The sequence below is a fragment of the Colletotrichum karsti genome (genome assembly GCF_011947395.1).
Source record: "Colletotrichum karsti strain CkLH20 chromosome Unknown Scaffold35, whole genome shotgun sequence".
NCBI classification, from domain to species: Eukaryota; Fungi; Ascomycota; class Sordariomycetes; order Glomerellales; family Glomerellaceae; genus Colletotrichum; species Colletotrichum karsti.
In genome coordinates, this window is record NW_024065935.1 from 247,219 (window position 1) to 274,604 (window position 27,386).

At 54.6% G+C, this 27,386-nt stretch overlaps 6 protein-coding genes across 6 annotated transcripts; 4 read left to right on the forward strand and 2 right to left on the reverse strand.

The window, feature by feature from the left end:
* Window positions 1-328: 328 nt before the first annotated feature.
* On the forward strand, window positions 329-3,655 carry CkaCkLH20_09678 (uncharacterized protein; the record flags this gene model as incomplete). The annotated part of the gene is made up of 2 exons (XM_038892393.1): window positions 329-1,341; window positions 3,253-3,655. 2 exons carry the CDS (start codon window positions 329-331, stop codon window positions 3,653-3,655), a joined length of 1,416 nt encoding a protein of 471 aa, XP_038742276.1.
* A 3,028-nt stretch (window positions 3,656-6,683) lies between these two features.
* CkaCkLH20_09679 (uncharacterized protein) lies at window positions 6,684-7,639 on the forward strand (the record flags this gene model as incomplete). The annotated part of the gene is made up of 4 exons (XM_038892394.1): window positions 6,684-6,711; window positions 6,763-6,831; window positions 6,887-7,214; window positions 7,267-7,639. The coding sequence occupies 4 exons, from the start codon at window positions 6,684-6,686 to the stop codon at window positions 7,637-7,639; spliced, it is 798 nt and encodes a 265-aa protein (XP_038742277.1).
* A 1,158-nt stretch (window positions 7,640-8,797) lies between these two features.
* Window positions 8,798-11,927, reverse strand: CkaCkLH20_09680 (class I alpha-mannosidase 1a; the record flags this gene model as incomplete). Its single annotated transcript, XM_038892395.1, has 3 exons — window positions 8,798-9,092; window positions 9,150-10,141; window positions 10,191-11,927. 3 exons carry the CDS (start codon window positions 11,925-11,927, stop codon window positions 8,798-8,800), a joined length of 3,024 nt encoding a protein of 1,007 aa, XP_038742278.1.
* Window positions 11,928-15,095: 3,168 nt separating this feature from the next.
* CkaCkLH20_09681 (uncharacterized protein) lies at window positions 15,096-20,483 on the reverse strand (the record flags this gene model as incomplete). Its single annotated transcript, XM_038892396.1, has 2 exons — window positions 15,096-15,219; window positions 15,268-20,483. 2 exons carry the CDS (start codon window positions 20,481-20,483, stop codon window positions 15,096-15,098), a joined length of 5,340 nt encoding a protein of 1,779 aa, XP_038742279.1.
* Window positions 20,484-24,433: 3,950 nt separating this feature from the next.
* Window positions 24,434-25,762, forward strand: CkaCkLH20_09682 (uncharacterized protein; the record flags this gene model as incomplete). The annotated part of the gene is made up of 1 exon (XM_038892397.1): window positions 24,434-25,762. The coding sequence occupies one exon, from the start codon at window positions 24,434-24,436 to the stop codon at window positions 25,760-25,762; it is 1,329 nt and encodes a 442-aa protein (XP_038742280.1).
* A 492-nt stretch (window positions 25,763-26,254) lies between these two features.
* Window positions 26,255-26,980, forward strand: CkaCkLH20_09683 (uncharacterized protein; the record flags this gene model as incomplete). The annotated part of the gene is made up of 1 exon (XM_038892398.1): window positions 26,255-26,980. The coding sequence occupies one exon, from the start codon at window positions 26,255-26,257 to the stop codon at window positions 26,978-26,980; it is 726 nt and encodes a 241-aa protein (XP_038742281.1).
* Between the last annotated feature and the right edge of the window lie 406 nt (window positions 26,981-27,386).

The following is a 27,386-nucleotide window of genomic DNA, read 5'->3' on the forward strand; positions in this document are numbered from 1 at the left end:
CTCCGAGGACTAGGACGCCTGTGCATCTATTGGTTGGTGTCCAGGTTTGGTCACTTTTCCCACTTCGTGTCTTCTGCATGTCGACGGATAATGTGGATAGATATCCGGCGTCTACCCCGCAGTAAGCAAGCATTGCTATTTCCCTCGTTCAAGACTGCTCGAACTCAACCACACTCCACCATCTTCACCACGCTAAGAACAAGATCGGTCAAATATCTATCGGTAAACAGTACAGGGTACATCCTCCCCATACTCCCACAGTCTGCCTTATGCTTTTTCTCACATCGATCGCTCAGAATATCTGTGAACTCCGTCGAACACCGACGACATGAGCCGATGGCACCATTCATCGTGTGCGAGTCCGCTCGTTGTTGTGGAGCAAAATCAGCCAACCTGCAAATCCTGCGGCAATTTGCCTGATGTGGATGCCCTTATCAAGGCCCAGACGACAAGCAGTTCCATACCAGATCTTCCACCAGATGAGCCTCATGGCCAGTATAACTTATGGTGGCCGCCAAGCATCACGTACGTCACTGAGGCGCCGGATGGCACGCGAACTCGAGTCACGCCCCCCGATGAGAAGAACAGCGCCACTGCTTCTGGCAATACCAAGACATCTCCTTCACACCAGAATGTCATTTACCCAGCGTCTCTGAAATCAAACGAGTTCCGCGTTCTGCTCATGTCCCCGGTCGACGATGTCGACTATCCAGTTCATGTAGACCTAGAAAAGTGTCACGATGACGGGCACTCCGAATATGAGACTGCATCGTATACCTGGGGTGGTGAGGACAGAGACATTACGCCCTGCAAGCCCCTCTTCATCGGGCCCTACTGGGATGTTCTCTTACAGACGCGAAATTGCTGGGAGCTCCTCCGCCATCTGCGCCCACGAAGGGGCCTCCGGACTGTGTGGGTCGACGCGATCTGTATTAACCAAAGCGACCTGAAAGAACGCGAGGCCCAAGTTGCGAAGATGGGACGCATATATCGGAACGCTCTAAGAGTCGTACTCTACCTTGGACCTGATCTAGCACCACCAACGTCAAGCTCTTCAACCTACCCCATCCGACACGACCTGTACGGGTTCGACTCGCTCAAGGAGAATACGAAATCAAGATCTTTCCGAAGTGCATCAGATCCGCTCTTGTTGTCAAAAGTCTTTCAGAGGGAATACTTTAGAAGAGTGTGGATTGTGCAAGAGCTCGTGTTATCTCGCCTCATCACGTTCCGCGTTGGCGATGTGGAATTTATGGTCGACTCTGGTCAGCTCTTTGACGAGGAGAATGAAATCAATATTGAAAACGCCATCATACCCTGGTTCAAATTTGCCACAAAAAGGTCCGTCAAGGGCCTTCGCGGAAGAGACTTGGAAACAGCTGTGGACTTAAGTCGCAACTCGTCTGCATCAGACCCTAGAGACAAAATATTCGGTGTGCTTGGTCTCAGCCGAAGAAGCGACATTGCGCTTGTCCCCATATATTCCATTTCTTTTCTACACCTCCAGTTTGGATATTTTGCATACTGTCTCCTTGTGAACCGAGATGTCAGAGTTCTAGATCTTGCTGCTGTAAGCAAGAGAAGATTGACACCGTCATGGGCCCCTTCGCTATCATCTTCTACGATGCAGTCACAGCTGAGCATTGCCGAATTAACGTCTGTCCGCACAAATGACAACACACCCACACCAATACCTGGCAACGGGCTCACATGCGTTGAGCACATCGCAAACCCCAACAGAGAACTTTGGGTCCCAGATGGATATGTAGGATACCACAGGTGGATCTACGACTGCGTAAGGCTAGTCAGTTGGCTGGACCCAGATCCTACAAGAGTCCACCGATACAATAAAATGCATAGCATCGATGTCTGTGCGCCCCAGAACTACGATAATCGATGCTATCATTTTGGGGCTTCGTTGAATGCTGAGAGCGGTGCCCTTCACATCCTTGCTATTCATGTCCCTCATTGGATCAGATGAGGACGGGTAAAATACGGAGACTACAAGACGGATCATGGTACATCTATACCATACGCTTTAGTTCTGACGCCCGAGCAGATGACCCTGACAGCAATTGGTCTGAACGCGGTGAGAAATCTGCAGATGCTCTTCACGAAGATGAGACGGTTGTTCACTTAAGAACCAACGTTTCCGACTTGGAAGATCTTATTTGCATGGGCGGAATCGGCTTATTTGCGCTGTACGAAGGCCCCTCAACGGTTCAGCAACATGTTTCTGGAGAATCCATACCGAGGCTCTGTCTTTTGCGACGAACCAGGGAAGAAAGCTTGAGAGAGTTTGAGCTAGTTGCAGCTTCTGTGGATATTTGTTTTCACCTTCCCTTCACAGATTCTGGGAAAAGAAAATTCGAATCTGCGGACGATTTCTTCGAGCGTACGCGAGCTACTCCTATTGGGTTCGCCCACAACGAGGATCAATATGACCAGTACCGGGCCATAAACACCATAAAAGCGCGACGAGAATATTCATTCGTCATAGCAACTTGGGATGCTGTACTGGAAGGGTTTCCCAATGACCTCGACTTGCGCTCACACCAGATGGATGGGGTCGAATTCCGTGATTTCCCACACGACCTTGAGCTGTGGCCCCAACTTCGTACTTACGAAAACCTTCCCGCCACGCGATACTTGACAATGGAAAGATTGAGGGTCAGTCGTTTCGATCTCTTAAACACTCTCAAACAGCGATGGGTCACAGCCGAAGGGCAAACTGAAGCAGGGATGCCAGCTGGAAACATTCCATATTTTGTACCCTTGTGTGGTAGTTTCCCTTGGCCCTTGTTTGCATTTCCGAACGTTAGTAGGTCACGAACTATGTTTGCATGGTTTCAAGAAGTCGCGAAACACACCGCCATCACCCATTATCTGGAGACGTATGATGAAAGCATGGCGGAAAGTCCTGATCGACAAGATTTCGATGGAACAGATTTCAAGGCAAAAGATCGCCGTTACCGTCGACAACAGGATTGCATAGACGAAGCGGGCTCTAAATTCGAGGAGGGGTCATCCGCTCTTCTCAAGTCATACCTTGATATTGTCTCTGATTTTCGACCTCGAACAGTTACTACTAAACTCGAACCACACAATGTAACCCTGGTCGAGTTGGCATTTCATCCCGAGCAGCACCACTTTCTGAAGTCAATAACTGAGGTGATTAGCATAGCGAAGTGAGTATCTGACCAATAAGAAGACCGGCACTTTTGAATAATTTGGGATTAACATTCGGCCCAGAAGCCAAGAAGGTCGCGGGGCAGGTGCCTACGACGACTTTCTGTACTTTCATCTCCGATGGAAGAGGCGACCCAACGAGCTCGATGAGCTTGCCGACCTGAAAAAATCGAATGATCACGGCTGCAAAGGCTTCGATGTATTGAAGGCGATCGGGCAACATGCTGGAGAAACTCTGTGGATCACGTTCGATTGGATCACCTTGGAGTGCTGGGCCCTTTCGCATGAATTCATAGGTGACTGGAAAGACCTGAAACATTATTGCAAGGAAGGCGAGGACGCCATGGATCTCATCGAGAAAGGGCCAAAAGAAAAGGATCGAGACATCCAGGCTCCAAGATGGCCGAGGGAGTTTGTGGAGAGGCTCGGCATTGATGGTAGTACCTGGGAGGTCACTATAGTTTGATCGACGAAGGCAATACACTCCTTCACGGTTATCTTTTTACTTGCAACTACTCCTCTTCACCTCTATCATCGCCCTCGCTGTCGGCAGCTCTGGTATTGTGCTTGTGATCCGTCAAATAGCGACAATGGCAACAACAATCATAGTAAACGTACGCTCTGAGGTACTCTATTAGGTAATCTATATATACCGTGTCACGGATTCGCGCGGTCCGGATCCCGTGATGAAGTCGGATACTCCAGTGGGTCTCCGCTCCGTCTCAAGTCCGAATGTGGATCATATGCGGAGCTCGATCGCCGGGAGCGGAGAATCGCATGCCGGCTGGCACTCTCCGACGGGACCAGTTGGGGAGCGCACTCCAGTCACGAAACATACGTGAAATGGCACTGCTCTGAACAAGCTTTAGCAAACCGTGATGCGGACAACAACAGAACTGTTATCGGTGGGCTCGACACAGCCAATCTACCTGAGTAGCCGCAAAATTGTTGTGAGAATATTTAATCATTAGGTGAAAGGCTCAGTACTGGGAAGCTCTCAATGCTTTCATGTGTCCTCCCACGTAGTACATCGGCACATACGGAGAGTGAGGACGTTTGCAGAACTCAGGAAATCTGGACACACACGTTCGGGCGCTGAGCCGAGCTTACCAGCCACATATTATTGGAGACGAATTTATTTCCGGTTCTCATGTAAATCGGACAGCTCGGCTTGCCGAGTTGGAGGATGTGGCTGAAGTTCTGCTTGGACTCTTTATGAGTCATCATGGGATTGTCTTCATTGCAGGCTGGGAGTTGTCATCCCGATCATGAGAACAGCTGGCTAGCGTAATGTCTGTTCATGGCACCGAGAAACAAGCTGAGGGATGCAGACGATGGCGTCAATGGCTGACAGACGTCGGTGCGAACGGACGCCGACGACGACCTTTCTGCGCTGTCGACGGAAATATCGGAACGCGGCGGTACCGTTGGAGATGGCTGAAGAGAGAGAGAGGAATAAGACACATGGACTCCCGCGATCTGCAACGATGAATCGGGAGCCGGCACCTCGGGGCACTTCTAGATGGTGTGGAGGCGAGACAGCGTTAGCGTCTACCAACAGCCGTCCATGCGGGATCGAGAGACAGCAGCCAACAGCTGACAGGCGTCGTTGGCTGTTGGTTGATATATTTATCTCGGCGCATCGTGAACAATGCACGGCGATGGAGAGGGTTGACCGCTATCAGGTGGAAGCGGTGTGTTGGGCAACATCGAGAAATCCGACTTTCTAGGTAGTGGGGAGAGGAGCACGATATCGATGGGTCTCGAGGATGGGAAGCACGGAGCAGTCTGGGGTTCCTGCAGTAGATGTATCCGCCGTGGAGGGGCATCTTCGATGCGAATAGCCTCAGGGAGTGGCATGTCGTGTAAGATAAAGTAGCTGACCGTATCTGTGGCAGGGTGTTTGCAGTCTCGGAAGTCAAGGTCCTACGAGAGAGGCTCTTGGCCGTCATCCCAAGGGTGCGAGAGCTCAATGCAGTCGCCGTGCCAACAGGGGGGCAAATACGGGCTTGGGATGCCGGATTCTGGGAACAACGCATCACCAAGACCTCGAGGAGAGAAGCGAAGCAAGGCAACGAGCCCAAGGCACCGGACCCCGGTCTCGGGTGTCATCTTCAAATGCAGGAACCCCGAGGTGCTGTTCCCGCGTCGAGTCGTGTGCATGTTTGGATTGGGTTAGGTGAGCGGGTATTCGTAGGTTCTGAAGCAGGCGACGACCAAACAGGGAAGGCTGCAAGATGTGAGGCGAGAGCGCCCGATGGCCATTTGTCGTACCTGTCATCTGAAAAGCTGAAGAACCTGACCGAAATTCAGCTTTTCGGGCTGGAACGAAGAGATGCCAACATAGATTCGGTGGAGGGAAACACAGCTAGGAAGGATGCACCTGGACGGAGTAGGGGACCCCTGTAAAGACGTCACCCAGCCACCGGGCTTTTTTGACCTCTCACGTCAGGTTAAGGTCAGGTTTGGGTGGAGACCCGCCTTCCAAGTCGGGCAACGCGGTTTTTAGTGGTGCAGCCACAGTGGGAGACGGCGCTGTGGGACCCCCCGGGCGGGCAGAAGTGGGTCTCGCCCAGGAACCGCTACGACGCTGCCAATCTCCCTGACAACGCGCTCCTTGCGCCACGAGTAAATAGAGGAGGTTGGCGTAGCTACGTAACGCTCCCCTACCGATACCATCTTTCCATCTTGGCTGCGCGTTTAGTGGGATGGCAGGACCAATTGCACACTGAGAAACCGCTTCCTCAAACCTCTCATCATCTGCCAAAAAAGATCCATCACCCTTTTTCCCCCATCCCACTTTCACTTCTTATGGAACACCCAGCCATCTGAATATTCGAGTCTGCGATCCCGCCTCTACAAACCCTCCCGTTCGCCCCGAACTTGCGGGCATCCCGCCTTCATACTCTCTGGACACACCTTTCTACTTCATCCAGAGACAAAACTAAGTCCACCCTTCCTTGTCCTTTCTTGATTGCTGTTCTCCCAGCCATCCCAATATCCACCAAAGATCAACCTCTCTTCTTCCCACCCTCCACCGTCTTGAACACCTTCCCACTCTCTCTCTACACATTCACATTCACTCAACACACTTTGCGTCCTTCCCTCATCGCCAATCCTGAACGACAGCAATCAAAGTGGTAGTTCTGTTTTGTGTCTGACAATAGCCGGAAGAGTCTCGAAGCATACGTCTCCGCAGATCGCAACACCGTCCCGCATTCCTCGCGGTCTTCTCCAGCAATCCCAAACGAAGACCACGCCATCTCTCCTCACGAGGCAACAACGCCATCCCTTACCGAGACCTCAGCATTCCTCACGACCACGAGTCGAGCCTGCCCCTCCGCACGACTTCGCGAGAGACAAGCAGCGTGCCAGCGCTGAGGGTGCCAGGACCACGACCCGACCGTCGCTCCGCTGCAACGGAGGACGGGCGTGGCTTCACCAAGACCGAGGGCCTCTCCTTGGGAGTGAAGGAGTAGGACCACACAGTCAACATGGCGAAATTCCAAGTAGGCTGGTATCGTAAGTTGACCGCATCCCGCCGCGCATACCACAGCTGCTAACATCTCTCAGGGTTCGTACCGTTCTTAGGATACCACCATGTGTTGATGATCTTGATCGCAATCGCAATCATTCTTCTATGTAAGCACACAATTCTCTGCCGCCTCCAGTTCTCATGTGCTGACCTCTCGCACAGCTCTACTATTAGCAGGCTGCTCGTCATCATCACCCTTGATCCCTGATATCTTCCTCCTGTCGCTGTACTACGACAGATACACAGCAGTCCCCGACACGGCGCAAGTAGACTACAATGTCCACACGGCCATCGAGAACATCGCCGGGGACGCCCGCCTCGCAGCCCGCGTCGGTTACTTTGGTATCTGCATCAGCCCCGACGGAGGCAGCTGGCTTTGCAGCAACAACGCGACCGCCCTCGCCAACGAAGTCTCCGTTGACCAGGACCCCCTCAACCTGATCTGGCTCGCCGCTCAGTTCAAGGACATGATCGTCTTCCCATACCTCATGTATGCCTCCTTCTACTTCCCCTCAGCAGCAAACTTACTAACTCGTTCCAAGCATCATCGCCATCATCTTCGCTTTCGTCTGCTTCCTCCTCCTCGCCACCTTCCCCGGCTGGCACGAAGAGGAGGACTCGGAGGGTTCCGACCGCGAAGTCAAGCCCTTCCCCTCCCGTCCCGTCTCCCAGATCTCGCTGGCAATCATCTTCATCGCCTCCATCTTCGTCCTCGTCTCCGTGCTATGGCAACACACCGCCTCCGTCGCAGCCGCGGTCATTGCTCAGGACTTCGGAAACGGCGCTGTCCGCTCCGGTGTCGGAACGTCCGCTATGGTCCTCGGTTGGTTCAGCTTCACCCTGCTCATCATCGTCACCATCGGCCTGCTGGTCATGATCCTGAGTATCCGCGTCCTCGCCCAGATGGTCGACTAAGGCCGGCGCGGCAGCAACCGAGTTAAGAGAGACGAAGAAGAAATTCGATGGCGAGTGACGTGTTACAAAAGATGACGGTCATCAAGCCCCGCAAACAAACTTGTACATGGAGCGGGGTTTGAAGGTGGCCTCATCAACACATCCATCCTCGTCCAGCACAAAATCAGAAAAAACACATGAAAGCATCAGGGAAATCGGCGTTTTATTTCGAGTCTTGTTTTTTGTTTTATAAACCCCTTTTTTGCTTTGCCCATTTCGGCATTTACACCCTGGGCCGGCATGGGGGAGAGCGGAACAGCATCGACGTTCCCGACATACCACTCCCCCACATGTTTTTAATGTTGAACGCTTTCTCAAGCGGCAGATGAGAAGGACGAAAAAAAGATGATAGACGAAAACAGGGCCACACGCCGCCGGGGTCCCAACCGCTACACCTCGAAACTGGATACACCCCGAGGCCGTGACACACGGTCACTCACTGCCTACTCCCCCTTTTCGGAAACGTTAGGGGAAGCTGAGAGAGTCGAGGTGGCAGAAACGAAGGGAGGCGAATAGGGACCGGCACGACGGAAATGAGGGGAACTACTTGGGCTTGTTACGTGGTTTGTTTTCTGGGATAGGAAGGGAATTGTAGGAGTATGTCGACCACGATTACGGGATCAAAGAAAGTGTCCCCCCGCGCGAGGACTTACGGGACCTCAGAGACGAGATGAAGAGGAAATGAAATTGAACATGCCCAAAACCACATCTGATCACCTCGTGACGACTTGCTTCATAACCTTGCGACTTGCCTATTAGCCGTAATTTGACTTCACTAATGAACGAAGTCTAAAGACAACAAATGAGTTGGGAACCAGATTAGGCATTCCTGTTTTATTTTATACAACGACAGGAGGGACGTCGATAGACCAATAAACTCAGTCAATCCAAAAATTCAATAACCAAGACACGCCAGAAACGCCGTGGTACCCCAATCGCCCCCCCGTGATATCTTATGCTCAGTCAGGATGCTCCCCCGATTCCGACGCCTCTTTTCTTCTTCTTTCTCTTTCGTCTTTTCAGCAATACTCTCTTTCTGCGTCTCTCTACTTGGCCATGCACGCTCGCTCGCTCGCTCGCAGGCTAATGCGTCACGAATTCTTCCATCTTGCTTCTTTCTTACACGGGCCTCTTGAAGGGGTGGGCCTCGGTGTTGAGGACCCAGTCGTCGAGGCTGATGACGTCGGGTTCCGAGTAGAGGAGGTAAAAGTACTTGAGGGTCTCGGCGACCCAGAAGCTCTCCATCTCGTCGACGGGTTCGGGTTTCTTGGAGAGGACGTTGTCGACGGCGCTGGCGCCGTAGTCGGTGCGCGTGGCCCCGATGACGGCCTTCCACATGTTCCAGCCCTTCTCCTGCCAGACGGGGTCGCCCGTGATGCGGTACATGTACCAGACCGACTCGATGGCTTCGGGTCTGTGGGAGACGTGTTAGTTGGTTTAAGGGGATGTGTGAAACGAGGAGGTGTCTTACCTGAGGATGTAGCGCCTGGAGTTGATGTTGACGAAGCCAGGCGGGATCTTCTCCTCGTCGAGCTTATTGAGGACGTACTCCTTGTGAGAAAGGGGCTTGGGGTCGGGGTACTCTTCCTCGTAGATGGGGACCGTACCGACGACGCCTCCGCTGACGGGAGCGTCGCTCGAGACACTGCCGCTGCCGCTTCCGCTGCTGCTGCTGCCCGTGTTGTCGGCGCTGTTGAGGTCAAGCTTGTCCTTCAAAGAGTTGCTGGCCTTCTCCTCGGCAGTGCCCTTGCGAGGGTCTTCCGAGGCGGGAGGGGCCCTCTTCTTGAGCAGGTGCTCGTCGGCGTTCGAGGGCGACTTGTTCAGGCCTGGTTCGGGGGCAGGCCACTCCGTCTTCTTGACCTCATTCACCGCCTTTGGCTCGTCCTTGGGAACGTGAACGTCGGCGAGAGGGTCGACCTTCTCCTTCTCCACGGGCGCAGGCATGATCTTGTCGACAGAGTACTTCTCGACGGCGGCTTCTCTCCTGAGCTCCTCACTCTTCTTGTCCTGCTGCCTCTCCTCCCATTCCTTGACTTGCGCATCACGCCATGCGGCCGAAGGGTCCAGGTGCTCCCACCAGAGTGTCTCGTTCCAGGGGCAGCTCTTAGTAGACGCGCAGGGTACGACAGAAGCGCCTTCGGGCATGATTCCCGAGGGCATCGTTTCGTATGCCCAAACGCAGCCGTCGGTGAGTCTCTTGGCAATCTCGATGTCCTCGGGTCTGTCGAAGATCTTGCCGCCGAGGCCGAACATGCCGCCGATGAAGCAGGTGAGGTGAGTGACTTCATACTCGGTGCGGAGGTCGTTCTCGGGATCGCCTGATGTGGAAACCTTGGCAGAGAAGAGGATGTCTCTCTCCTTGGGAACCATGGGTCTGTACAAGAGCCATTTCTTGACGGCTTCGACCGTCTTGATGTGCATAGTCTTGTACTTAGGCTCCAGACCGCCGAGCACCAGATATTCCTGCATAATTAGCCACTGCTCCATTGTCTCTAGAAATCCAACAACTTACCTTGGGGAAATATTCATAGGTGGAGTCCTGGCTTCCACCCATACTGTACTGCTCGTATCCCCAGCCGCCGGGGGCAAGTCCCTGCGGGATGCACTCCCACTCGGACTTCTCCTCCTCAGGAGTCGTGGTGGAGGGTCGGCGACCGCTGTTGCCGGGGTAGAGTGGCTGCTCGTTGACAATAGGCTCAGGAACAGCCTGTTTCTTCTCAATGCTGGCGTTCTCCACAATGTTATCGCCGCCTTCGCCAACAGCAACAGCTCTCTTCGAGAGTGTGCTGCTGACCTTGGGGACGCCAGTTTCGAGGGGCTTGGTGTTGCGCTTTTCGTCCAGAACAGGCTTGTGGCCTTCGGGCTCCTGCAAGTGAGCAGCAGCAGCCGCGGCACTAGCGCTGGCGGCCGCAGCCTGAGACTCCTGGTATCTGATGGCCTCCGCGGTCCTGTTGCAGCCTGAAGCGTCCAGTTGCTCAGGGAAGATGCCGTTCAGCGTGGTTCCACGGTTCTGAAGATCTTCGAAAGCGTTGGTGATGCGCGCGATCGCGTCATAGTACTTGTTTTCTCCGGTCAATTGGGCGAGGCGAGTGAACTCCATGGTCATGGAACCCAGCTCGGCCACGCCAACGGTACCAGCGCGATGCGGCTGAGAAGCGTACTGAGGTTGCCAGTTGTAGTACAGAATAGGCATGCGGTTGGGAGTGTCGAAAACGCCCATCAAGATCTCTGCCAGCTCGACGGCCTTGTCCAGCAGCATGTCGTATCCGCCCTTCTTGCCACCACTCACATCGTACGCAGCGAGCAGACCGCCCAAGTATCTAATAATTGTCTCGAAAACGGGAATGTCGCGACGCGTGGGGCTAAAGGTGAAGTCGATGTTCTTAACGGCCTTTGCTGCCTCGGAAAATTCCTCTTTCATGCCCATGATCCAGAGAGTATCGAGACCGTCCACCAGGGTAGCCGCCCAACCGCAGAAGGGGTCACGGAAGCGCGCGCTGACGGGTGACAGCTCGTCGTGCATCCAGGCGTACTTACGGTACCCGCCCCAAGAGCGCTGCATCTCGGCCTTGATCTCTGACAGACGCTTCTCGCGCTTCTCCTTGGCGACGGGAGACTCGGCCTCAAACTTGTACTGGATTCTGGGGATCTCCTTTGGCTTGCCGGTCGGGAGGGGGATGATCTCGTCGGTAGGGACGGGAAAGTGCTCGGAGACCTTGTGCCAGTGTATCTGGGACGTCGTCGTCGTGGAGGAGAAGTCTTCGTCAAGGTTGTTGGCGTTCGGTCGGCCAGGGGGCTTCTTGGCGTGGATCTCATCCTCGAGCGTCGGTTTGGTCGGGGCCTTCGTGACGTCGGCAGCCTTGTCGGGGTCGTAGACGGGCATCGTCGGGGTGTTGGCAGACTTGGTGGGAATGCCCTTCGGCTTGGCGGCCTCGGTCTTGAGCTGGGGGATCTTGACCGTCTGCTTGGCCGTCTGCTTCATGGGGTTCTGTTCGGGCTCGTCCTCCTCCTGGTCGTGCGGGTGCTCGCTGTCCGGGGGCGGCTGGTTGTTGAGGGGCTTGTTGACGGGCGGCTCGTTGATTGGAGGCTGCTTCGCGGGTTCCGTCTTGCCCTTGGCGGGTTCGTTGGGCTTGATGCTGCCCGTAAAGCTCGTCGCATCCCATTCGGGGTTCCTGAAGACCTGGTACAGCATAAAGGCCATGACGAAGGCGACCAGGAGCACATAACGGCTCCTCCGGCGGGGCATCATGGTGGCTGCGTGCTCGCCGGGGCGAGTCCTTTGAAGCGCAAAGTTGGAGTTGGGGGTGAGATCGGTCGCGTGCTACACTGCAGGTAGCGATTCGACCGTCGATCGGGGGGGACCCGGGGGTCCAGGAAAAAGAAGAGCGGCAAGGGTGACAAGGAGTTAATACGCTGTCATCTCTTGGATTCGCAGGATGGTCGTCGTTGGAAAGAAAGCCACGACGCGGTGGGAGAAGCGATTCGCGAGAAGGAGTGGAAGAAAAGAAGGAAGGGAAAGCAATGGAATTGAAGTGCGATGGTAGTAAGTACCTTGGTAAGACGGGGGAGGAAGAAAAGATAGGTACGTAGAGAAATGGACGATGAGAAGTCACCTTGCGGTCCGGTCAGGCAGGTGGCATGTACACTAGAGATTGGCTTTGGCTTTCTCTTCGCTTTAGGGGGGGCACGGAGCTTAGCCAAGATGGATCCAAGGGTTCTAGTGCCACCTGTGAGGGGAACGGCTGTACAAGGGTTTTTTGCTGTCAACATGAACATGTACTTCCCTGGAAAGCCTCGACAAGGTGAGACTCGAAGTACCTCGACATCGAATCCCAAATGTCCACCAGAACAAGCCGCCACCTGCGCTGCGCTGCGCGAAGCCATCCGAGAATTATTACTGCGTACTAATCACCCGCAGTGCGTGCTGCACGCGAACGAGAAGAAGAAGAACACGACGACGAAGGACACACACGAGCAGGAGACGCCAAGACGCGAGATCTGTGCTGGTCAAGGGAGTGGGTTATTCTGGGTCTTGGTACCCGGCCGTGTACGAATACCGGGTTCTCCTTAACGATGGCTGTCACGGATTTCTTGATGGCCCGTATGGATGTCTGAAGATCCTCTCTATCAAAGACGTTTCAACCTCTTTCCAGTCAGCTCTGGCAACGTCTCATTGGAGAAGAGTTTCAGACCAGCCACACATACGCCCGTCAGTTGTCTTGAAATTAGCACTCTCTCAATTCGATTGAACCTTCCAAGGGAGCCAGAACTCGCACAATGTCTCTGTCTCTGTCTTTGTCTCCCTTTTCCTCGCGCCAGCGTAAGGCTTGTTACTGCCTACCTACCCCGGACCTCACCAAAAGAAGCTCGCAAAGCAATTGGCTCCCGCGGCGGGTCGCACCTTAAAGGCCACGGCACCCTCTCATCTTTCACAGACTCACTCACACGTCTCCCATCGCACGCAGCCAATCCGATGCCAGGGGCCCGGCGCACCTTAACAGCGGGGCGGGAACGGAGAGCAGATCCCAGATGGATGGACCTTATTCTTCCAGCAGGGCAGGGGGAGGGGGACCATCGGTGGACTCCTGTGGTCCCTAGAATGTCGTATCCTTCGATGGGTCATCCTGGCCGTATCCCCAAATTACACCAAAACTCTCCTCTGTGATGGAGAGAAAGGACAGATAGAACCTCGGAATTATTCAACCCAGAGCACCACCCTTTTTCCGGCAAATCAATTCGCCTCGTCTCTTAATATTGACAATAACCAACTAATGCGACGCATACCCAAGTCACCCGACCCAGCTGGAGGGCCAAGCCGGATGTCCACACGCCATTTCTCAGCCGGCCCATCGTCTTGGCACGCGAACAGCCAGCTGCTAGAGAGAGCTCCGGCAACTTGCCTCTGTCCTCTCTGTCTGAGACTCTCCACATCAAGGCCCCTTGGCAATAAAAAAAATAAGGACAGCTGAACAACACCTCGGCCAGTCGCTTTTCCCACCAAAAAAAAAAACAAAAAAAAAAAAAGCCTCCCGCTCAAGCCCTCCGCGGATTCCTACAAGAACACCATTGGATCTTGCACAACGCATGGCACCTCGCCGAACCGGTCGCCGGTCGGTCGACAGACGGGGGAAAAACCCCCCACCCACTCGGGGCCCGCAGATCAGAAACGCCGTCTTTAAGCCGAAACACTCATCAAGTATCCTCGCTCCTCCGGGACGTATGACTTCAGCAAGCGCAAAAGTCGGATGAGCAGAAAAGAAAAGATAAGTCTAACGGCCGAAAGATCCAAAGCCAAACAAGAGACGACACACACACACACACACGTAAAAAGAAGGTTTCGGGTTCCTGTCGACACACCGAGCCGAGCAGCAACTTTTGCCGACGTTTCCAGGGTTCGCCCCGTCTGTCTCCTTCCATCCCGCCTTACTAAACGCGCCAGACTCTCTGAAAACAAAAGAACGTCGTGATGACTCTCGGCGCCTGGGACCGGGGGACCCACGAATGAGATCGGGTCGCCAGTCTCCGAGGTGTCCAAATGCGGGCGGCCCGTGATCACCTACATCGCAAAACATTTTACCATCTCAACGAATCCGTGCCTCTCCTCTCCGCCGTTGACGGCCCCGCACGCGAGAAAGGTGCCCATGTGACGAACGGCGGAAAAGCTCTCGAAGCCTACTCAGAGGTCGAACGGCTGGCTTAGGAAGGTGGTGCTGTCGTTTTGTGGCTGGCGCTGCAACGTCGATATGCTTAATTGGCCTGATATGAAGTAGCCATGGTCCATCTCAGCTAGACTGGTTTCCCCTTCCGGCCATTGTCGTGAGTTGGAAGTACATCCCGTAGAGCCGACAGTGCAGACGTATCCGATGGCAGGTCTGTTGGGTTCGTGTCGCCGGCCTTGCTCATAGCAGAATGTTCGTTTAATTACCGTGCGCCATCGGTTGTGCAATACTACTGAAGGCGCCCGATTCGTTAAACCATGTCATCGAGGCGATATCTCACTCAAGAGACGTGTGCGCCGCACGTCAACATCACCGGAGCCCTTCGCGAGTGGTGCAGGGAGACAGCCTGGTATGGGCACTCTGACACATCGACCTTGCACAGTATGAATTATTGACCTCGTAATTACATATCGCTCCTCCCACCGCTGATAACACCGCCGATTCCAACACCCAGGTCGAGGCATGCCCAGGATCTCCGTGTCTTCGAAACAAACAGTCAGCACCCATTAGACGACAAACCATAAAACTCCTTCCGTGCGCCATCGCTGTGAGTCAACGAACGTCCGATTCTCAATTGTAGGGTCGCGCAACCGTCGCAGAACAACAGCTCCAACGTGATCGGCAACCTCGTTTTGCAAAAGATAGTCGACAACTTTTCACCACCTGGCGCTCCTCATCTTTTTCAGTTCCCTCGTCAACTAAACGTCTTTTCCGCGAATCTTCGTGTAAAGGTCGGTGTCGAAGAAGTTGTAATTGGGATCGAGCTCGCAGAACGGATGCTGCGAGAGGAGTACATCTGCGGTAGGCCGCTCCAAGGGATTACTGCTGAGTGTTAGGGTTGAAGTCTAGGGTGAGTTTGGCGACACTTACACAGTGAAACAGTCCAGCATGAAGGCGATTGCCAAGGGCGTGATGGTCTCTCTGACCTCGTCGGGAATAGGTGGCGTCTCTCCGTTTGCGATCTTGTAGATGGCGCCCACCGCCTCCTCCTTGGACCAGGGACGGCGACCGGCAAACATCTCCAAGACGACGCATCCCAAGCTCCAAATGTCGACCTTGGCGCTGTAGCCTTTGCCTTCCGAGCGGATCACCTCAGGCGCCATCCAAAACACAGAGCCCTGCATGGAATTGGACTTGTCGTTACCGTAGATGTTGTCCGTCTTCTTCGAGATACCGAAATCGGAAATCTTGCAGGTTCCGTCGAGATCCAGCAAAATGTTGTCGGCCTTCAGATCGCGATGCAAAATGCCCTCTCTGTGCAGGTACGCGAGTCCTGAAAGCATCTGTCGAGTAAGCGAGGAGACGACCGGTTCCTCGAACTTGCCATGCTTCCGCAGACAAGATCCAATACTGCCACCAGAAATGTACTCGAGGAAGATGCTGATCGACGTCTCCTTGCGCTCGCAACCTAGGTACTGCACAATGTTTACGTGGTCAAGATGCTGCATGGTCTCGATTTCTTGGTCAAGAGCCGTGACCAACTCGCGCATCTTCGCCTTGTCGCCTTGTGCTGCCTTGGGGTTGACCTCAACCTCCTTCACAGCCAAGAACTCTCCGGTGGTCGCATTCATACCGAGGTAGACGCGGCCATATGTGCCCTTGCCGATCAGCTGACCCTTGAACCAGCGGAACGTGGTTTGTCGTTTCGGCAACGTGTCTTGCGGAATCTGCGGCATAACCATGCTGCCTCGTTGGTCCGGGCGGATCTGCACAATGTTGGCGTTGAACATCTTCGTACTCTTCCTCCTCATCAACGCAGATGTGGCCTGGCCGGGCTGACCGGGCTGCGTCGTTGTGGTTGTAGTGAACCGCTTGTTAGCCTCGTGCGCACCACGAGCAACCTCACGAATTGACTTCATACGGCCGAGGCCGCCTGAGCGTCTCATACTTCTCTGAGCCACCGAGGCTACCGAGGCAGGTCGTTCAAGGGCCTTCAAGGTGGACTCGTCTGAGCCCAACGTGTCGTTCTCATTATAGAATGACCGATTGGCGGCGCCCATGGCCACCCGCAGGCTCGGCGGGGGAGACTGCGGCGGCGCTGATGGTCCTGGTGCAGCCTCCTTCTCCTCAGACTCTGCGATTGGCGATGGAGGCGAAGGGTCCCCTGAGCCTTCCTCGAGGACCGGCTGATCAAGGTCCAAGTTCGGGAAGAAGTCGTCAAGATTGTTGATAAGGGCGTCGGTCGTAGGACGGTTAGCCCAGACATCCTTCTCGACAAATGATTTTCTGCGACTGAGTTTGCTGTCTTCGGATTCCCAGCCTTCTGAGCCAGGGGTGTTCGGTGTTCTCCGAGAGCTCTTGCCACTCTTGGCACTCATCAAAGCCTCATCTTCTTCACCTTCTTTACTTGACCCGCCGTTGAACGATTTTGGTGAATGGAAGGATACGGAAACCGGCTTCTTTTTAGGCTTGGTCGTGTTCACTGTCAAGGTTGGTCGTTTGTCGTTGGCCTCGTCCGGCGAATCATCGCCGTCAAATATGCGCGTGATCTTGGTCGGCTTCTTCTGACCAGCGAGAGGAACGGCGAACAAGCCATCGTCGGAATCGTCTCCGGAATCATCATCCCGCTGAGCAGATGGCGGCTTGTCGAAACTGACCTCCGGTCCGAGGTAGTCAAAGTCTGGTCCATGCGACTTGCGACGAGGGGGTGGTGCTGGCTCATTCGAGGGGAATTGGGGTGGGTTGAGGGAACTGGGGCTAATCTCACGAGAAGGTGCCCGGTTTACTGTCGATTGTATCTTAGCAACCATACCATTTTGCGATCGTTTCACTGCCAACGGAGTCCCGCCGGGAGAATAGTCTGGCACGACGAAGGGCAAATTTCCACGACTCCAGGTGAGAGTTCCAGGTGAGCCTGACGCCGAGCGAGGACTGCCTCGATCCGAGCAGGACTGACCGAAGTCAACCAATGACATTGCTCCCTTACCTCTATCTGAGTAGTCGCCACTCATGTTGGAATGCGACGAGACTCGCTTGGGTGACTTGGATCTACGGTTGTTCGAGTGGCCAACCGCTCCTAAGCCCCGACCCATGCCAACGAGGGCAGCACCGATGCCACCATGCTGGCTATTTGTCTTCTTCTTTTTATCGTTAGATTGACCAGGGAGTTCCATATCCTCAAACAAGGTGGAAGGGCGGCGTGGTGCAAGAGAAATGCCGTCTGAAGATCGCATAGAATGCCCCGTCTTCCTGCTGAGGGAGTTTGCTTTGAGTAGAGTCGCAGACGGGTCGCTTGGCGGCGCGGGGGGCTTTCGCACAGGGAAGAGTACTTCCGGCTTCTTATCCTCGTACGGTGACTGACGTGGTTGGTCGAAATCGACAGTTCGTCCATGAATGTACGGGGCAGAAGTGCCTTCTGGCGTATTTCCCGGGCTATCCTTCATGGCCGCCCGCTTCCTCTTCTCTAGGTACTCGCGCTGCTTTCGCTCCATCTCAGCACGGTACTCGCTTGCCTCTTGCGCGAGCATCTTATCGTCGCCTCTCTCGCCAGTCAAGGTGTTTTGCCTTGATGTGGGTGGTGATGAGCTGGATCTTGTCCTCGACACGCCGTTCAAGCGATTGTATGCCTCCTCATCGAGAGAAGTGTGAGCAGGTGCGCCGTTGGCCTTGCCTGAGCCCTGAGGCGCAAACCCGGAAGGTCGGATGAAGAACTTGAGCGACCCTGTAGCGTCGGCTCGGACCTTACGTTGGGTGACGAGCTTCTTATCGTCGAGAGGCTGTTCGTGGTCAAATCTCCCAAGCTCCGTCAGGTAGACCTGAGAGTTCGCGGCTTCCAGGCCCAGGTTGCTGCAGATGATGTGACGGATATCTGTCGCTGATTCGGCATCTGTGATGTCGCACATACGGTAGTTGTATCCATCCACTGTGACCAACACAAACGTCCTAGCCGGACTGGGGCGCCTGGATTTGGCACTGTCCTTATCGTGTAATAGGTCTAACGAGGTTTCACTGTTGTTACCGAAGCGAGAACCAAATGAATGAGATTTGAAGTTGAGAGCTGGCGAAGTGGGCGATTCCAGGTCGTCAGGACTCGGGAACCCGTCTTCCTTCTGCTTCTTCTTCCTCGATAGAAAGCTAAGGAAGCTTTTCGAGTCTTTCGCGGACGAAGGGGGTTCGGTGCCAGCAGAGCGGTCACCATTGGACTCTTGAGGCGAAGGACGCCCGCCGTCCTGGCCCAATCGACGGCTTTCAGCGTTACCGCGACTGGCCTGAATCATATCTGTGATGTTCATGCCGCTGCGCAGCATCTGGCTCGCCTCCGGAGGGATGCCAGAACCATAGATGGCGGCGTTTGAAGAGACAGAGTCGGTGCTGTTCCGCGATCTATGCCCAAACTTGGTCGCGTGTGGTGAAGCCGACAGGTTCCCTGCCGATGAAGGAAACAAGGAGGCACTCTGGGGGTTCGGGCTTCCGTTCGGACTGTCAGTCCGCAGAGGCGGCGGCCGGAAGGTGTCGCCTGGTTCGCTGGCATTCGGGCTATGACGTCGGCTGCCGTCGATATCGATTTGCTTCAGGATGTTCCTGTGATTAGAATCCGAACTCATGGTACTGTTCAGAGTAGGCATGGTGGTCGACCTGGTTTGGGAGAAACGACGCCCACCAAATCCAGGACCGGGAGCTTTGATTGGCGTCTGCCGATCATCAGCCTTCGAGAGCTCACTCGGGCGAACTATCATACTCACGCTGGGAGAGTCTGCACCGTCCGTCCCGGCGCTGGGCAGGTTGTTACCGTGGTACCCAGACTCTTTCCTCCCGTGTGAAGATACCTTGGAGGGGTCAGCCGGCCGGCCGGTCACGATGCTTCGAACAAGACGTCGCATGCGTTTGCCTTCCTCTCGCTCCCGTGGCTGATCCCATCCAGTCCCGCTGTTGGTGCATTCGACGGCTAATCTGGGGTAGACTTGTTGGTGCATCATGCCAAAGTTTCCCCGGCCTCCCAAGGGGCTACCGAGCTCTAGGAAGTGGGATCCATGTAGATTCAGGCCCTTGAACGTCTCCTGCCAGTCCTTGGAGAATTGATTGGAAGCGAGCCAGAGTAACACCTTCTCGAGGGGCCATTGTGCCGCCAAGTCCGGGTGAATGCTCGACGTGGTGGCAGTGGAAGCTTGCGATAGTCCTCGGCTATGCATAGCCTGCGTATACATCCTATCTCGTCCAGTGATGTCGTCTTGGGGCGTTGTCATGGTGGTATCGGCGCTTGTTTGACTGTTCGTTGGCCACGAGCCCATAGACATGGCCGAGAAGGTCGACGCTTCGTCGAAACCACCCAGACCCGGGATTCCGACTCCTTCTCCATACGTATCTCCTTGGGGTATGTATGTCGCAGACATTCCGGAGCCGTGGTCGCTCGGGGGAGGCGGTGGCGGGATCGAGAGAGTAGTGCCGGTCGCAACCTGGGCATGCAGCTTCGGATTGTAGGCCTGGTGCTGACCGGGCGGGGGAGGGGGCACGTTGAAGCCGTTGCGGCCGTCGTACATGCGTCCAAAGGCGCCGTGCCAAGGTGCCTGGCCTCCCATTGCACTTCCGGGCGGCGGGCCTGGAGGAGGCGGAAGCATCATCCCACCACCAGCACCACCACCACCCGTCGCACCGGGGGCGGAAGGGAAGCGCGGCGGCGGAGGAGGCAGAGACATCATGTTGCTCATCTGGCCTTGTACGGGAGGCGACATGGGCGGCGGCGGGGGAGGGACCTGGAAAGGTCTCGAGGAGTCGGCGGCGGAGACATGTCGTTGGGTGTTTTGATACATGGCGAGGGGGGTCGCAGGCGGACCAGCTCTCGTAGCTGGCCTCGCGGCGTCGTGACCGAGGAGAGGAGTGGTCGGGACGGAGCTCGCAGTAGCGGCTCGTGGGCGAGAAGCGCCGGGGGAGAGAAAGCTGGAGGTGGACGACTTGTTGTGCAGGGTCAAGGGCGAGGGCGCGGGTTTCTGGTTGGTGGCAGCGTAGTTGGAGGGCAAGTGGTTGAAGACGAGGCCGTCGAGATTGTGAATCTCGTCTCTCGATCGTGGAACGGAAGGAAACGGGCTCGAAGTTGGGTCGTGGGTATCAGATCTAGTCGCAGAGCGCTGGCGCGAGCTACCACTACTCATGTTATGCCCAAGTAAGAGGTCCAGATCCAGTTACCAGCAGATGCGTTTTGGCTGTGCCTGTGCCAGTCCCGTCGTGGTATGGTCCTGATGGATGGGTTGGGATGGGATGGGTACGCGGCACATGGCAGGGGTAGGTAGGGTACTGTGGGTTGCTGCAGTGGGCCTCAGACCGTGGGTCAGGTCGGCATCGACTCGTCTTTCCCGGCTTGATGGCGCGGCGTTGGTGCCGGTCGCTTCTTGTCGTCGTTGGTTTAGTCGGTCGGTCTTCAGTTGGAGCGGTGTTGGTGGTGGAGGTTAATCGCCAGATGCGACCGGTGTCCGTATGGAGACTTTTTGGGGGGAGTGGGCAGTGGGTAGTATGTATCGGGTTGTCTTTGAGCGTCACCTCGATTGCCCAAAGACGGGAGAAGTAAGGTAGTGTACCTCAGAGACGGTCCACCAGGCGAGATACTTAGACAGCGCGCTTAGAGCAACCGATTCGATGTGTGGTGTCTGGGGTGGCTGGAGGCTGGAGCAAGCTAAGGCACTCGACGGCAGACCGAGATGGGAGAGCGTGCGCGCGCGGGCGCCGGCGTGGATGTGGGCGTTGGCGTTGGCGGCGTATCGTCGCAACTTTCGTGAGATGCAGCTTTGGCGGGGCGGGTGTGCCGTGCAGATCTCCGGGCCAATGAAGACGATGTGACGGGAGGGGTTGCTGCCGCTGGCCTACGGACGGTGATATTGTTCAATGAGAGAGATGTCAATAAGAAGCACCTCAATCAGAAATATCGGTGCTTTATTGCATATGTTGTAATGATTTGCCGGGTTTGACTTGAGTACCTATGGAGAATGGGGAATTCTTATTGACATCTTATGGTGAGCTTGAAAGTCCTAGGCACCTTGACATTGTTCGGAATAGGTGTCTTATCACGACAGCAAGAACAGTGTGACCCGAATTCAGGCTTCCTTTTCCTGCCGCTGCTGCGCCTTCCGCTTCTCGTCCCGTCCGTCAGCTGTGCCTACTAATTAGGTAACTTGGGTCGATTTCCCTTCTGGTCAGCTACCTCGGCGCATTCTTGCGTCTCTGAAATTCTCACTCCAACCAACTCACACCTCATCCCCTAATTGGACCAACTCCAGCCTCATCTTTTAACCCATTGCTGTACCTTACGGATAAGACAGACGACCTAATTAGACCGCACCCGACTGTACTGCGCTGCAACCCGACGCAGGACCCCATTTGTTTCATTTGGTCTTGCATGGGTTCGGTTCGGGCTCGTCCCACCAACTGCTTCTTGCCGTGCTAACACGAGCATCTCATCAAAGTCTGAACCCGCAATCGTGATACTCTCATCATTTAACGCGTGGAATATTGAAGGCCGTCCTTTCGAACCTAGCCAGCTCGGCCTGATCAGTTATGGACAGATGTTCTTTTTGGGGTTTTGTAGACGCCACAGGTCAGCCGGTTCTCATAATCCAAGGTCGCTTCTGAGAAGGGAGCATCCACAGTTAATCACAATCCCATATGAAAATGTTCTTGAATGAATCATGAGCGACCCCTTATGAGATAAACCTCTTACCGAAATCTTTGCATCCGCCATTCAACTCTTAAACAGCATCTTCAACATACATGCTTAACTCAATTAACTACATACCTCTGATAAAAATTGCGAGTACGGGCTCATTCGCCCAATTCCGCACTCACAAGCGCCAGCTCCCCCGCTTGTGGTTTAGCGCCATGCACACCTATGTGAGGTACTGTTGTAAAGAGCACTCACGAGAAATGCCCCTCGAACCCTGTCTCGCCCAGCATGGAACGTTCAGGGATGGTGGATATCTCATTCTCAGCCTCAACATCGTCAACGTCGACATCGTCGTTGAAGATGATCCTCTTGTGAGACGGCTGATGACACCGTCATCGTACTCATGCCTCAACCCTGTCTATATCAACAGTTTGATATCAACTCCCGTTGGGTCCCGCCCTCACACTTGGAAACAGCGCCGCCAGACCAGACTAATCGACGTCATCCCTCACTGCTGAAACCCCCATCTCACGACCGGGAACTTGGATCTAACGATCCAACGGCCTGCCAAACATCCATTTAACTACAACATAGAGCCCTACACGGTCCAGTCTCTCATTACAACGACTCCTCGCTACCTAAATGATTGCCCTCGCTATTGGTAGCTCTAGTGTTGCGCTTGTTATCTGTCGTCGTTACTACCTAAGTATTCGACCAGGAACAATAGCTATCGATTGGTGTATTACCCAATAACCAGGTAATCCCTTCAGGCCCTCACATGTCTGCCCCGCAGAGTCAATGCCAATCGTCTGGCAAGCATGCCGGTCGAAACAAGCACGGCGCTCGACGACGCCTCGAAACAGAACGCAGCTTACAGCCTTGAATGCACCGCGTTGCCGCTCACGCACGTCACAACATGAGACACTCACTTAAGCGCTGACAGCCTGGGCATTGGTCATATTTTCGTCGCCGTGCTCTGGGGAAGAGATCGTTGCTATGGTTGCAGCGGCAGCTGCAAGTCCAAAGCTTGCCGCAGTCCTTGTCTTCGATCAGCGCAATCGGCCGGCGGTATCTCGGACGTCTTGCGTCAACGTTGAAGTGGCACATGGTAACGAGACGGAGCTGCTCCGTGAATGCTTGGTGGACGTCTTCGGTGACCACCAGGTACCTTGGACGCGGCCATCGTCGGGGCCGTCTGAGACTTTGCATCTCATATGGCGATACGGTCGTTTTGGCCTGACCCGGATGGATACTGCGATGAAAGGCCATCGTGAACCAAATCAACCTCCATGAGGCTGACAAGTATTTTCACTTTCAAGTGTTGTTGAATGTGGATGATATGATGACATCTCCTCAGAGAGGTCCTGCAGAATGAGAATGAGGGGAAGTCACTCAAGCGATTTGAAATTCCGCGAGTGGTCATCCGGGCAAGTAACAATCATCACAGAGTATGTGATGTTACCTTACCGGGATGCAAACTGATAGCAACGTAGTGAGCCATTTCATCAACTGTTTCTCTGCAAGCTTGCAATGCCGTCCAGTGTATGGAAGCAATATAGTTCGCAAACAGAAAACCAGAGGCAACACCGAACCAGCAAGCGGGAAATCGGCGATCCTTGTCACGGGGAAAGAAGCTTGAGCCGCCCAGGTATATCTGCCTTGGGAAGATATCGGGATGTTCGAGCTTTTAGTCTTTTCGCGCTGCTACCTCAATTTCTGGAAATCATACATATAACTCCCGATGCAACCACCAGGCAGTGACGCGGTCATTGTTGACATTTGCTACGTGAGCAAGTCGTAAGAAATTGAATTTATCAACCAGACAACGAGTTAAGAAGAAGAATCTCTCAGAATGCTAAGAGAAGCGTCAGGGGATTGGGATGATGGAGGGGTTCTCGGCCAACATTTGAAGTGTTTACATCAAGACTACCTGCTTCGCCATGACTTGCTGCATGACATAAGCGCGGAAGCCGTCGTGATTATGCAGAATCCCTAGAGCGGTCGGGTGCCTACCTTACCTGGTAGGCAAAGGAAAGGGAAGGAATGAAAACGAATTGAGGGGCCGGGATAGTTGCCTTGCAAGGCTCAGATTCTTTATCAGCCCGGGAACTCGTTCCGTGACCTTCCAGGTTGGTGGTCTTTGCCATTCACTTCCAGTCATGGTGATCGCAGCGAAGAGCAAAGTCTCCATTTCTACATGTAACCTTTAGGCGACAACCTTTCAATCTCGCGAAAGACACTGTCACATCTCCAATTACCACCTTTGGACCTTTTCAAGGCCGGAATGCCTGGAACATTTTCTTACTTTGCTCAACCACCACTTACTTTGGGCTCTTCCAAGCAACGCCCACTTCATCATCCAACTCATCGTCGCTCTGCTCTGCTTCTACATCTTTTACCCATCGCCAAGCATCGCCACCAGTCCGTCGGGCGCCACATCTACTCGCCATGTCTGAGACGTTCATACCTCTTCGATCGCGTGAGATCAGGCGATACCTCCCTGGCAAGCTATTGAAGCTGTACCCGTACACCCCAGCCGATCCCCACGGTAGCAATGACTACCCCGAAAACGATCTGCCGGTCGACCTCCAGCCCGGTTGGGTCCGCGGATTCGACCCGACGAATGTGTTCGACCCCGACATCGTTCTCAAGGTGGACCAGCAGCTTGCAACAGGCTACGACAGGCAGTCTCAAGTCACCCTCTGCTCGTTCGTCAAAACCCCTTCTCAACATGACGACGACAAACATGCACCCCGTCGAGGAAAAGCCTACCCAACACAGGTTGTTGCCAAATCGTTCGACGCTGCCTTGTACAGCGACTTTTACGGAATCAGTCACGACCAGCGAGCAGACTCCGACCTCAGCATCGAACACGCTGCGTACAACCATATGTACGGCAGGGGATTGACCGGCTATCCCCACCTCACGCCAGAGTACTACGGCACGTACGTTGCGGTGTTCGACCTCGGCGTGGATTATTCTGGACGTCGACGGTACCGATGCTCCGGCGTGGTTCTGATGCAGTACATCCCCGGCATCTCCGTTGAGAACCTCTGCAATCGCCCCAACGGCACGGAGCTAGCGCCCCCTAGAATGCACCCGTTTAAAGGAGCAAGCGACGATCGTGAAGTGTTCCTGGATGACGATTTCAGAAAGGATGTTATCCGACAGTTCCTTGACGGCGCGGTCCGCATGTTGCACGTGGGAATAGAACACGATTCTGCTGAACCGCGCAATTTGTTCGTCACGATGATGAATGACGACGAAGACTTGGATGCGCCGTGGGTCGTCATCATCGACTACACCCTCACCCAAGTACTGCGATTTACCAAGGAGGGACGGGAAGACCCGGACGATCCTGTCCAGGGTATAGAGAAGCTTCCACTCCCTCCTCATCCCTGGGAGAGGTTCAGCTTCACGGCGTTGGGAAAATTCGTTGGATGGTACCCTTTCTCCCGCTACTACAACCTCAGAACGAACAAATACGAAGAGAAGCCAATCTTTGCGAAGGAGATCGTTTGGTGCAAGCAAGGTCGACCGGTCAACTGGGATGAAGCAAGCGAAGAGCAAAGGAAAGAGTTCAGGCAGGTTCCGAGCTTCGTCTACAACAAGAACGGCAAAAAGGTTGTCGAGGCTGAGAAGGAATTCGATGCTTGGCTCATTGATACTTTTGACCCCATTGTGGAAGGATCGGAAGTCGGCGGTAACTACTCTACCTTCGAAACGCTGCGACGAATCGAAGATGCAGATCAGAAGCCAGAGACTGATCAACTGTGAGCTACCACCACCACCAACAACCGCAATCATGGTCGTGGAGAGAGACGAATATTTTGTTTGAGGCCTCAGAGGCAGTCGTCACGGAGGATCATGATAATGACGACACGGGAATGGGCGATGCGATTTCGGGCGCCTCTGCAGCAGTCAATGAGGAACACAACGTGGAGATGGCAGATTTGACTGGGGCTCCGACCGCAGCAGCCACTGAAACAGAGACGCCTGACTCCCCTCGGAGCGTTGCTACGCGCCAGGTTTTTCAAAAGATGAGTTCATTGGTAAGAGAAATTCCATGAAAGACGTGGGGAGAAGGTGTTTATACTAAGTTTTGCAGGACTTTTACAGAGTCGTCCTCCCAATCTATTACAGCTGAGCTGGCACTACTCAACAGGCTGAATATGCTTATAAAGAAGACGCGGCCATAGATGATCAACCTTAGTTAGTATGGCTCTATCACACACGGCCAGCCTCGTCCCTCAGAAGACGTAACCTCGGATGATCAAGCCGAGCTTTCAAAAAGCCGGGCCCGCCTCTCAGCAGGCAGCTCCTAAGAAGGACCAGGAGATGGGTCTTTCCAGATGGGACGTTTCGCCCACGGCTCCGAGAAGCCAAATTACCTACCCAATCGACACCGAGATGCAAAACCTTGGACTCCCAAGAATCGGCTTCACTTCTCCTGCTTGCTTCGACAGGAACGCCGCCGGGTACATCAGACGGATTCCATCCGACTCACGTACCAAAGCCGTCCAAACACCTGCAGACCAATTCAAAGAGTCTCTATCTGAACGCGACAGCGGTGACCCATATCTCAGTCCCTCTGATACCGACCCCAGCGCGTCGGATAGTGACAGTCCGATCGACAACAGCTGGGAACCTGGTTTCAGGAAGGGACGCGACGAAGGGTGGGAACGACCGCCCACCTCCGTACCTGCGCCAGCACCCGAGCCGGCGCCCGCTGGTGCTCCTCGGTCCATCTCGCAGTCCTTTTGGTCGGCCTACGAATACGCGACCGACCTCGTCGCCGGCTTCGGGCGCCCGGCGTCTCAAGACTCGCCAGTTCGGTCCGAGCCCGCCTCAGAGACGTCGGCTTCCCCGCGCGAGGTCACTCACCAGGAAGGACCGGAACCCGCAGTCGCTCGCGAGCTCGACTACGACACTGATGGGGACTCGGACGAGGTGATGGCAGACGACGATGCTGGCGCGGATGAGGACGCGGAGTAGATGGCGACGCGGCCAGAGTTCTCGGGGAAAGGCGTAACAATGGTGGCCGATTGGGCGGAAGATGGACGACACCGCTCTGGGTGAAGTAATGATGAAGGCTCAGACGGCCTTGGGTGGCTTTGGATGGCCATGAATGGCTTGATATGGCCTCAAGTGGCTTTAGATGACATAGATAGCCTCAGATGGCTTTGGATTTGTATGGGACGACCTGTGTGGTTGGGAGCTTTAGACGGATCAGGTACCCAAGAATGGTGTACTTTCGGGCAGTAACTCGCATCATTCTGTTCTCTGAGACCTCGGAACACGTCCTGGTGGTAACCGCCCCCGGGCCGCGTCTAGCTGGCACTCTTTATGATTCACAGAAAGATACCAAAAAACTCTTGCCTCCCTCGAGGCCGAATCGCTT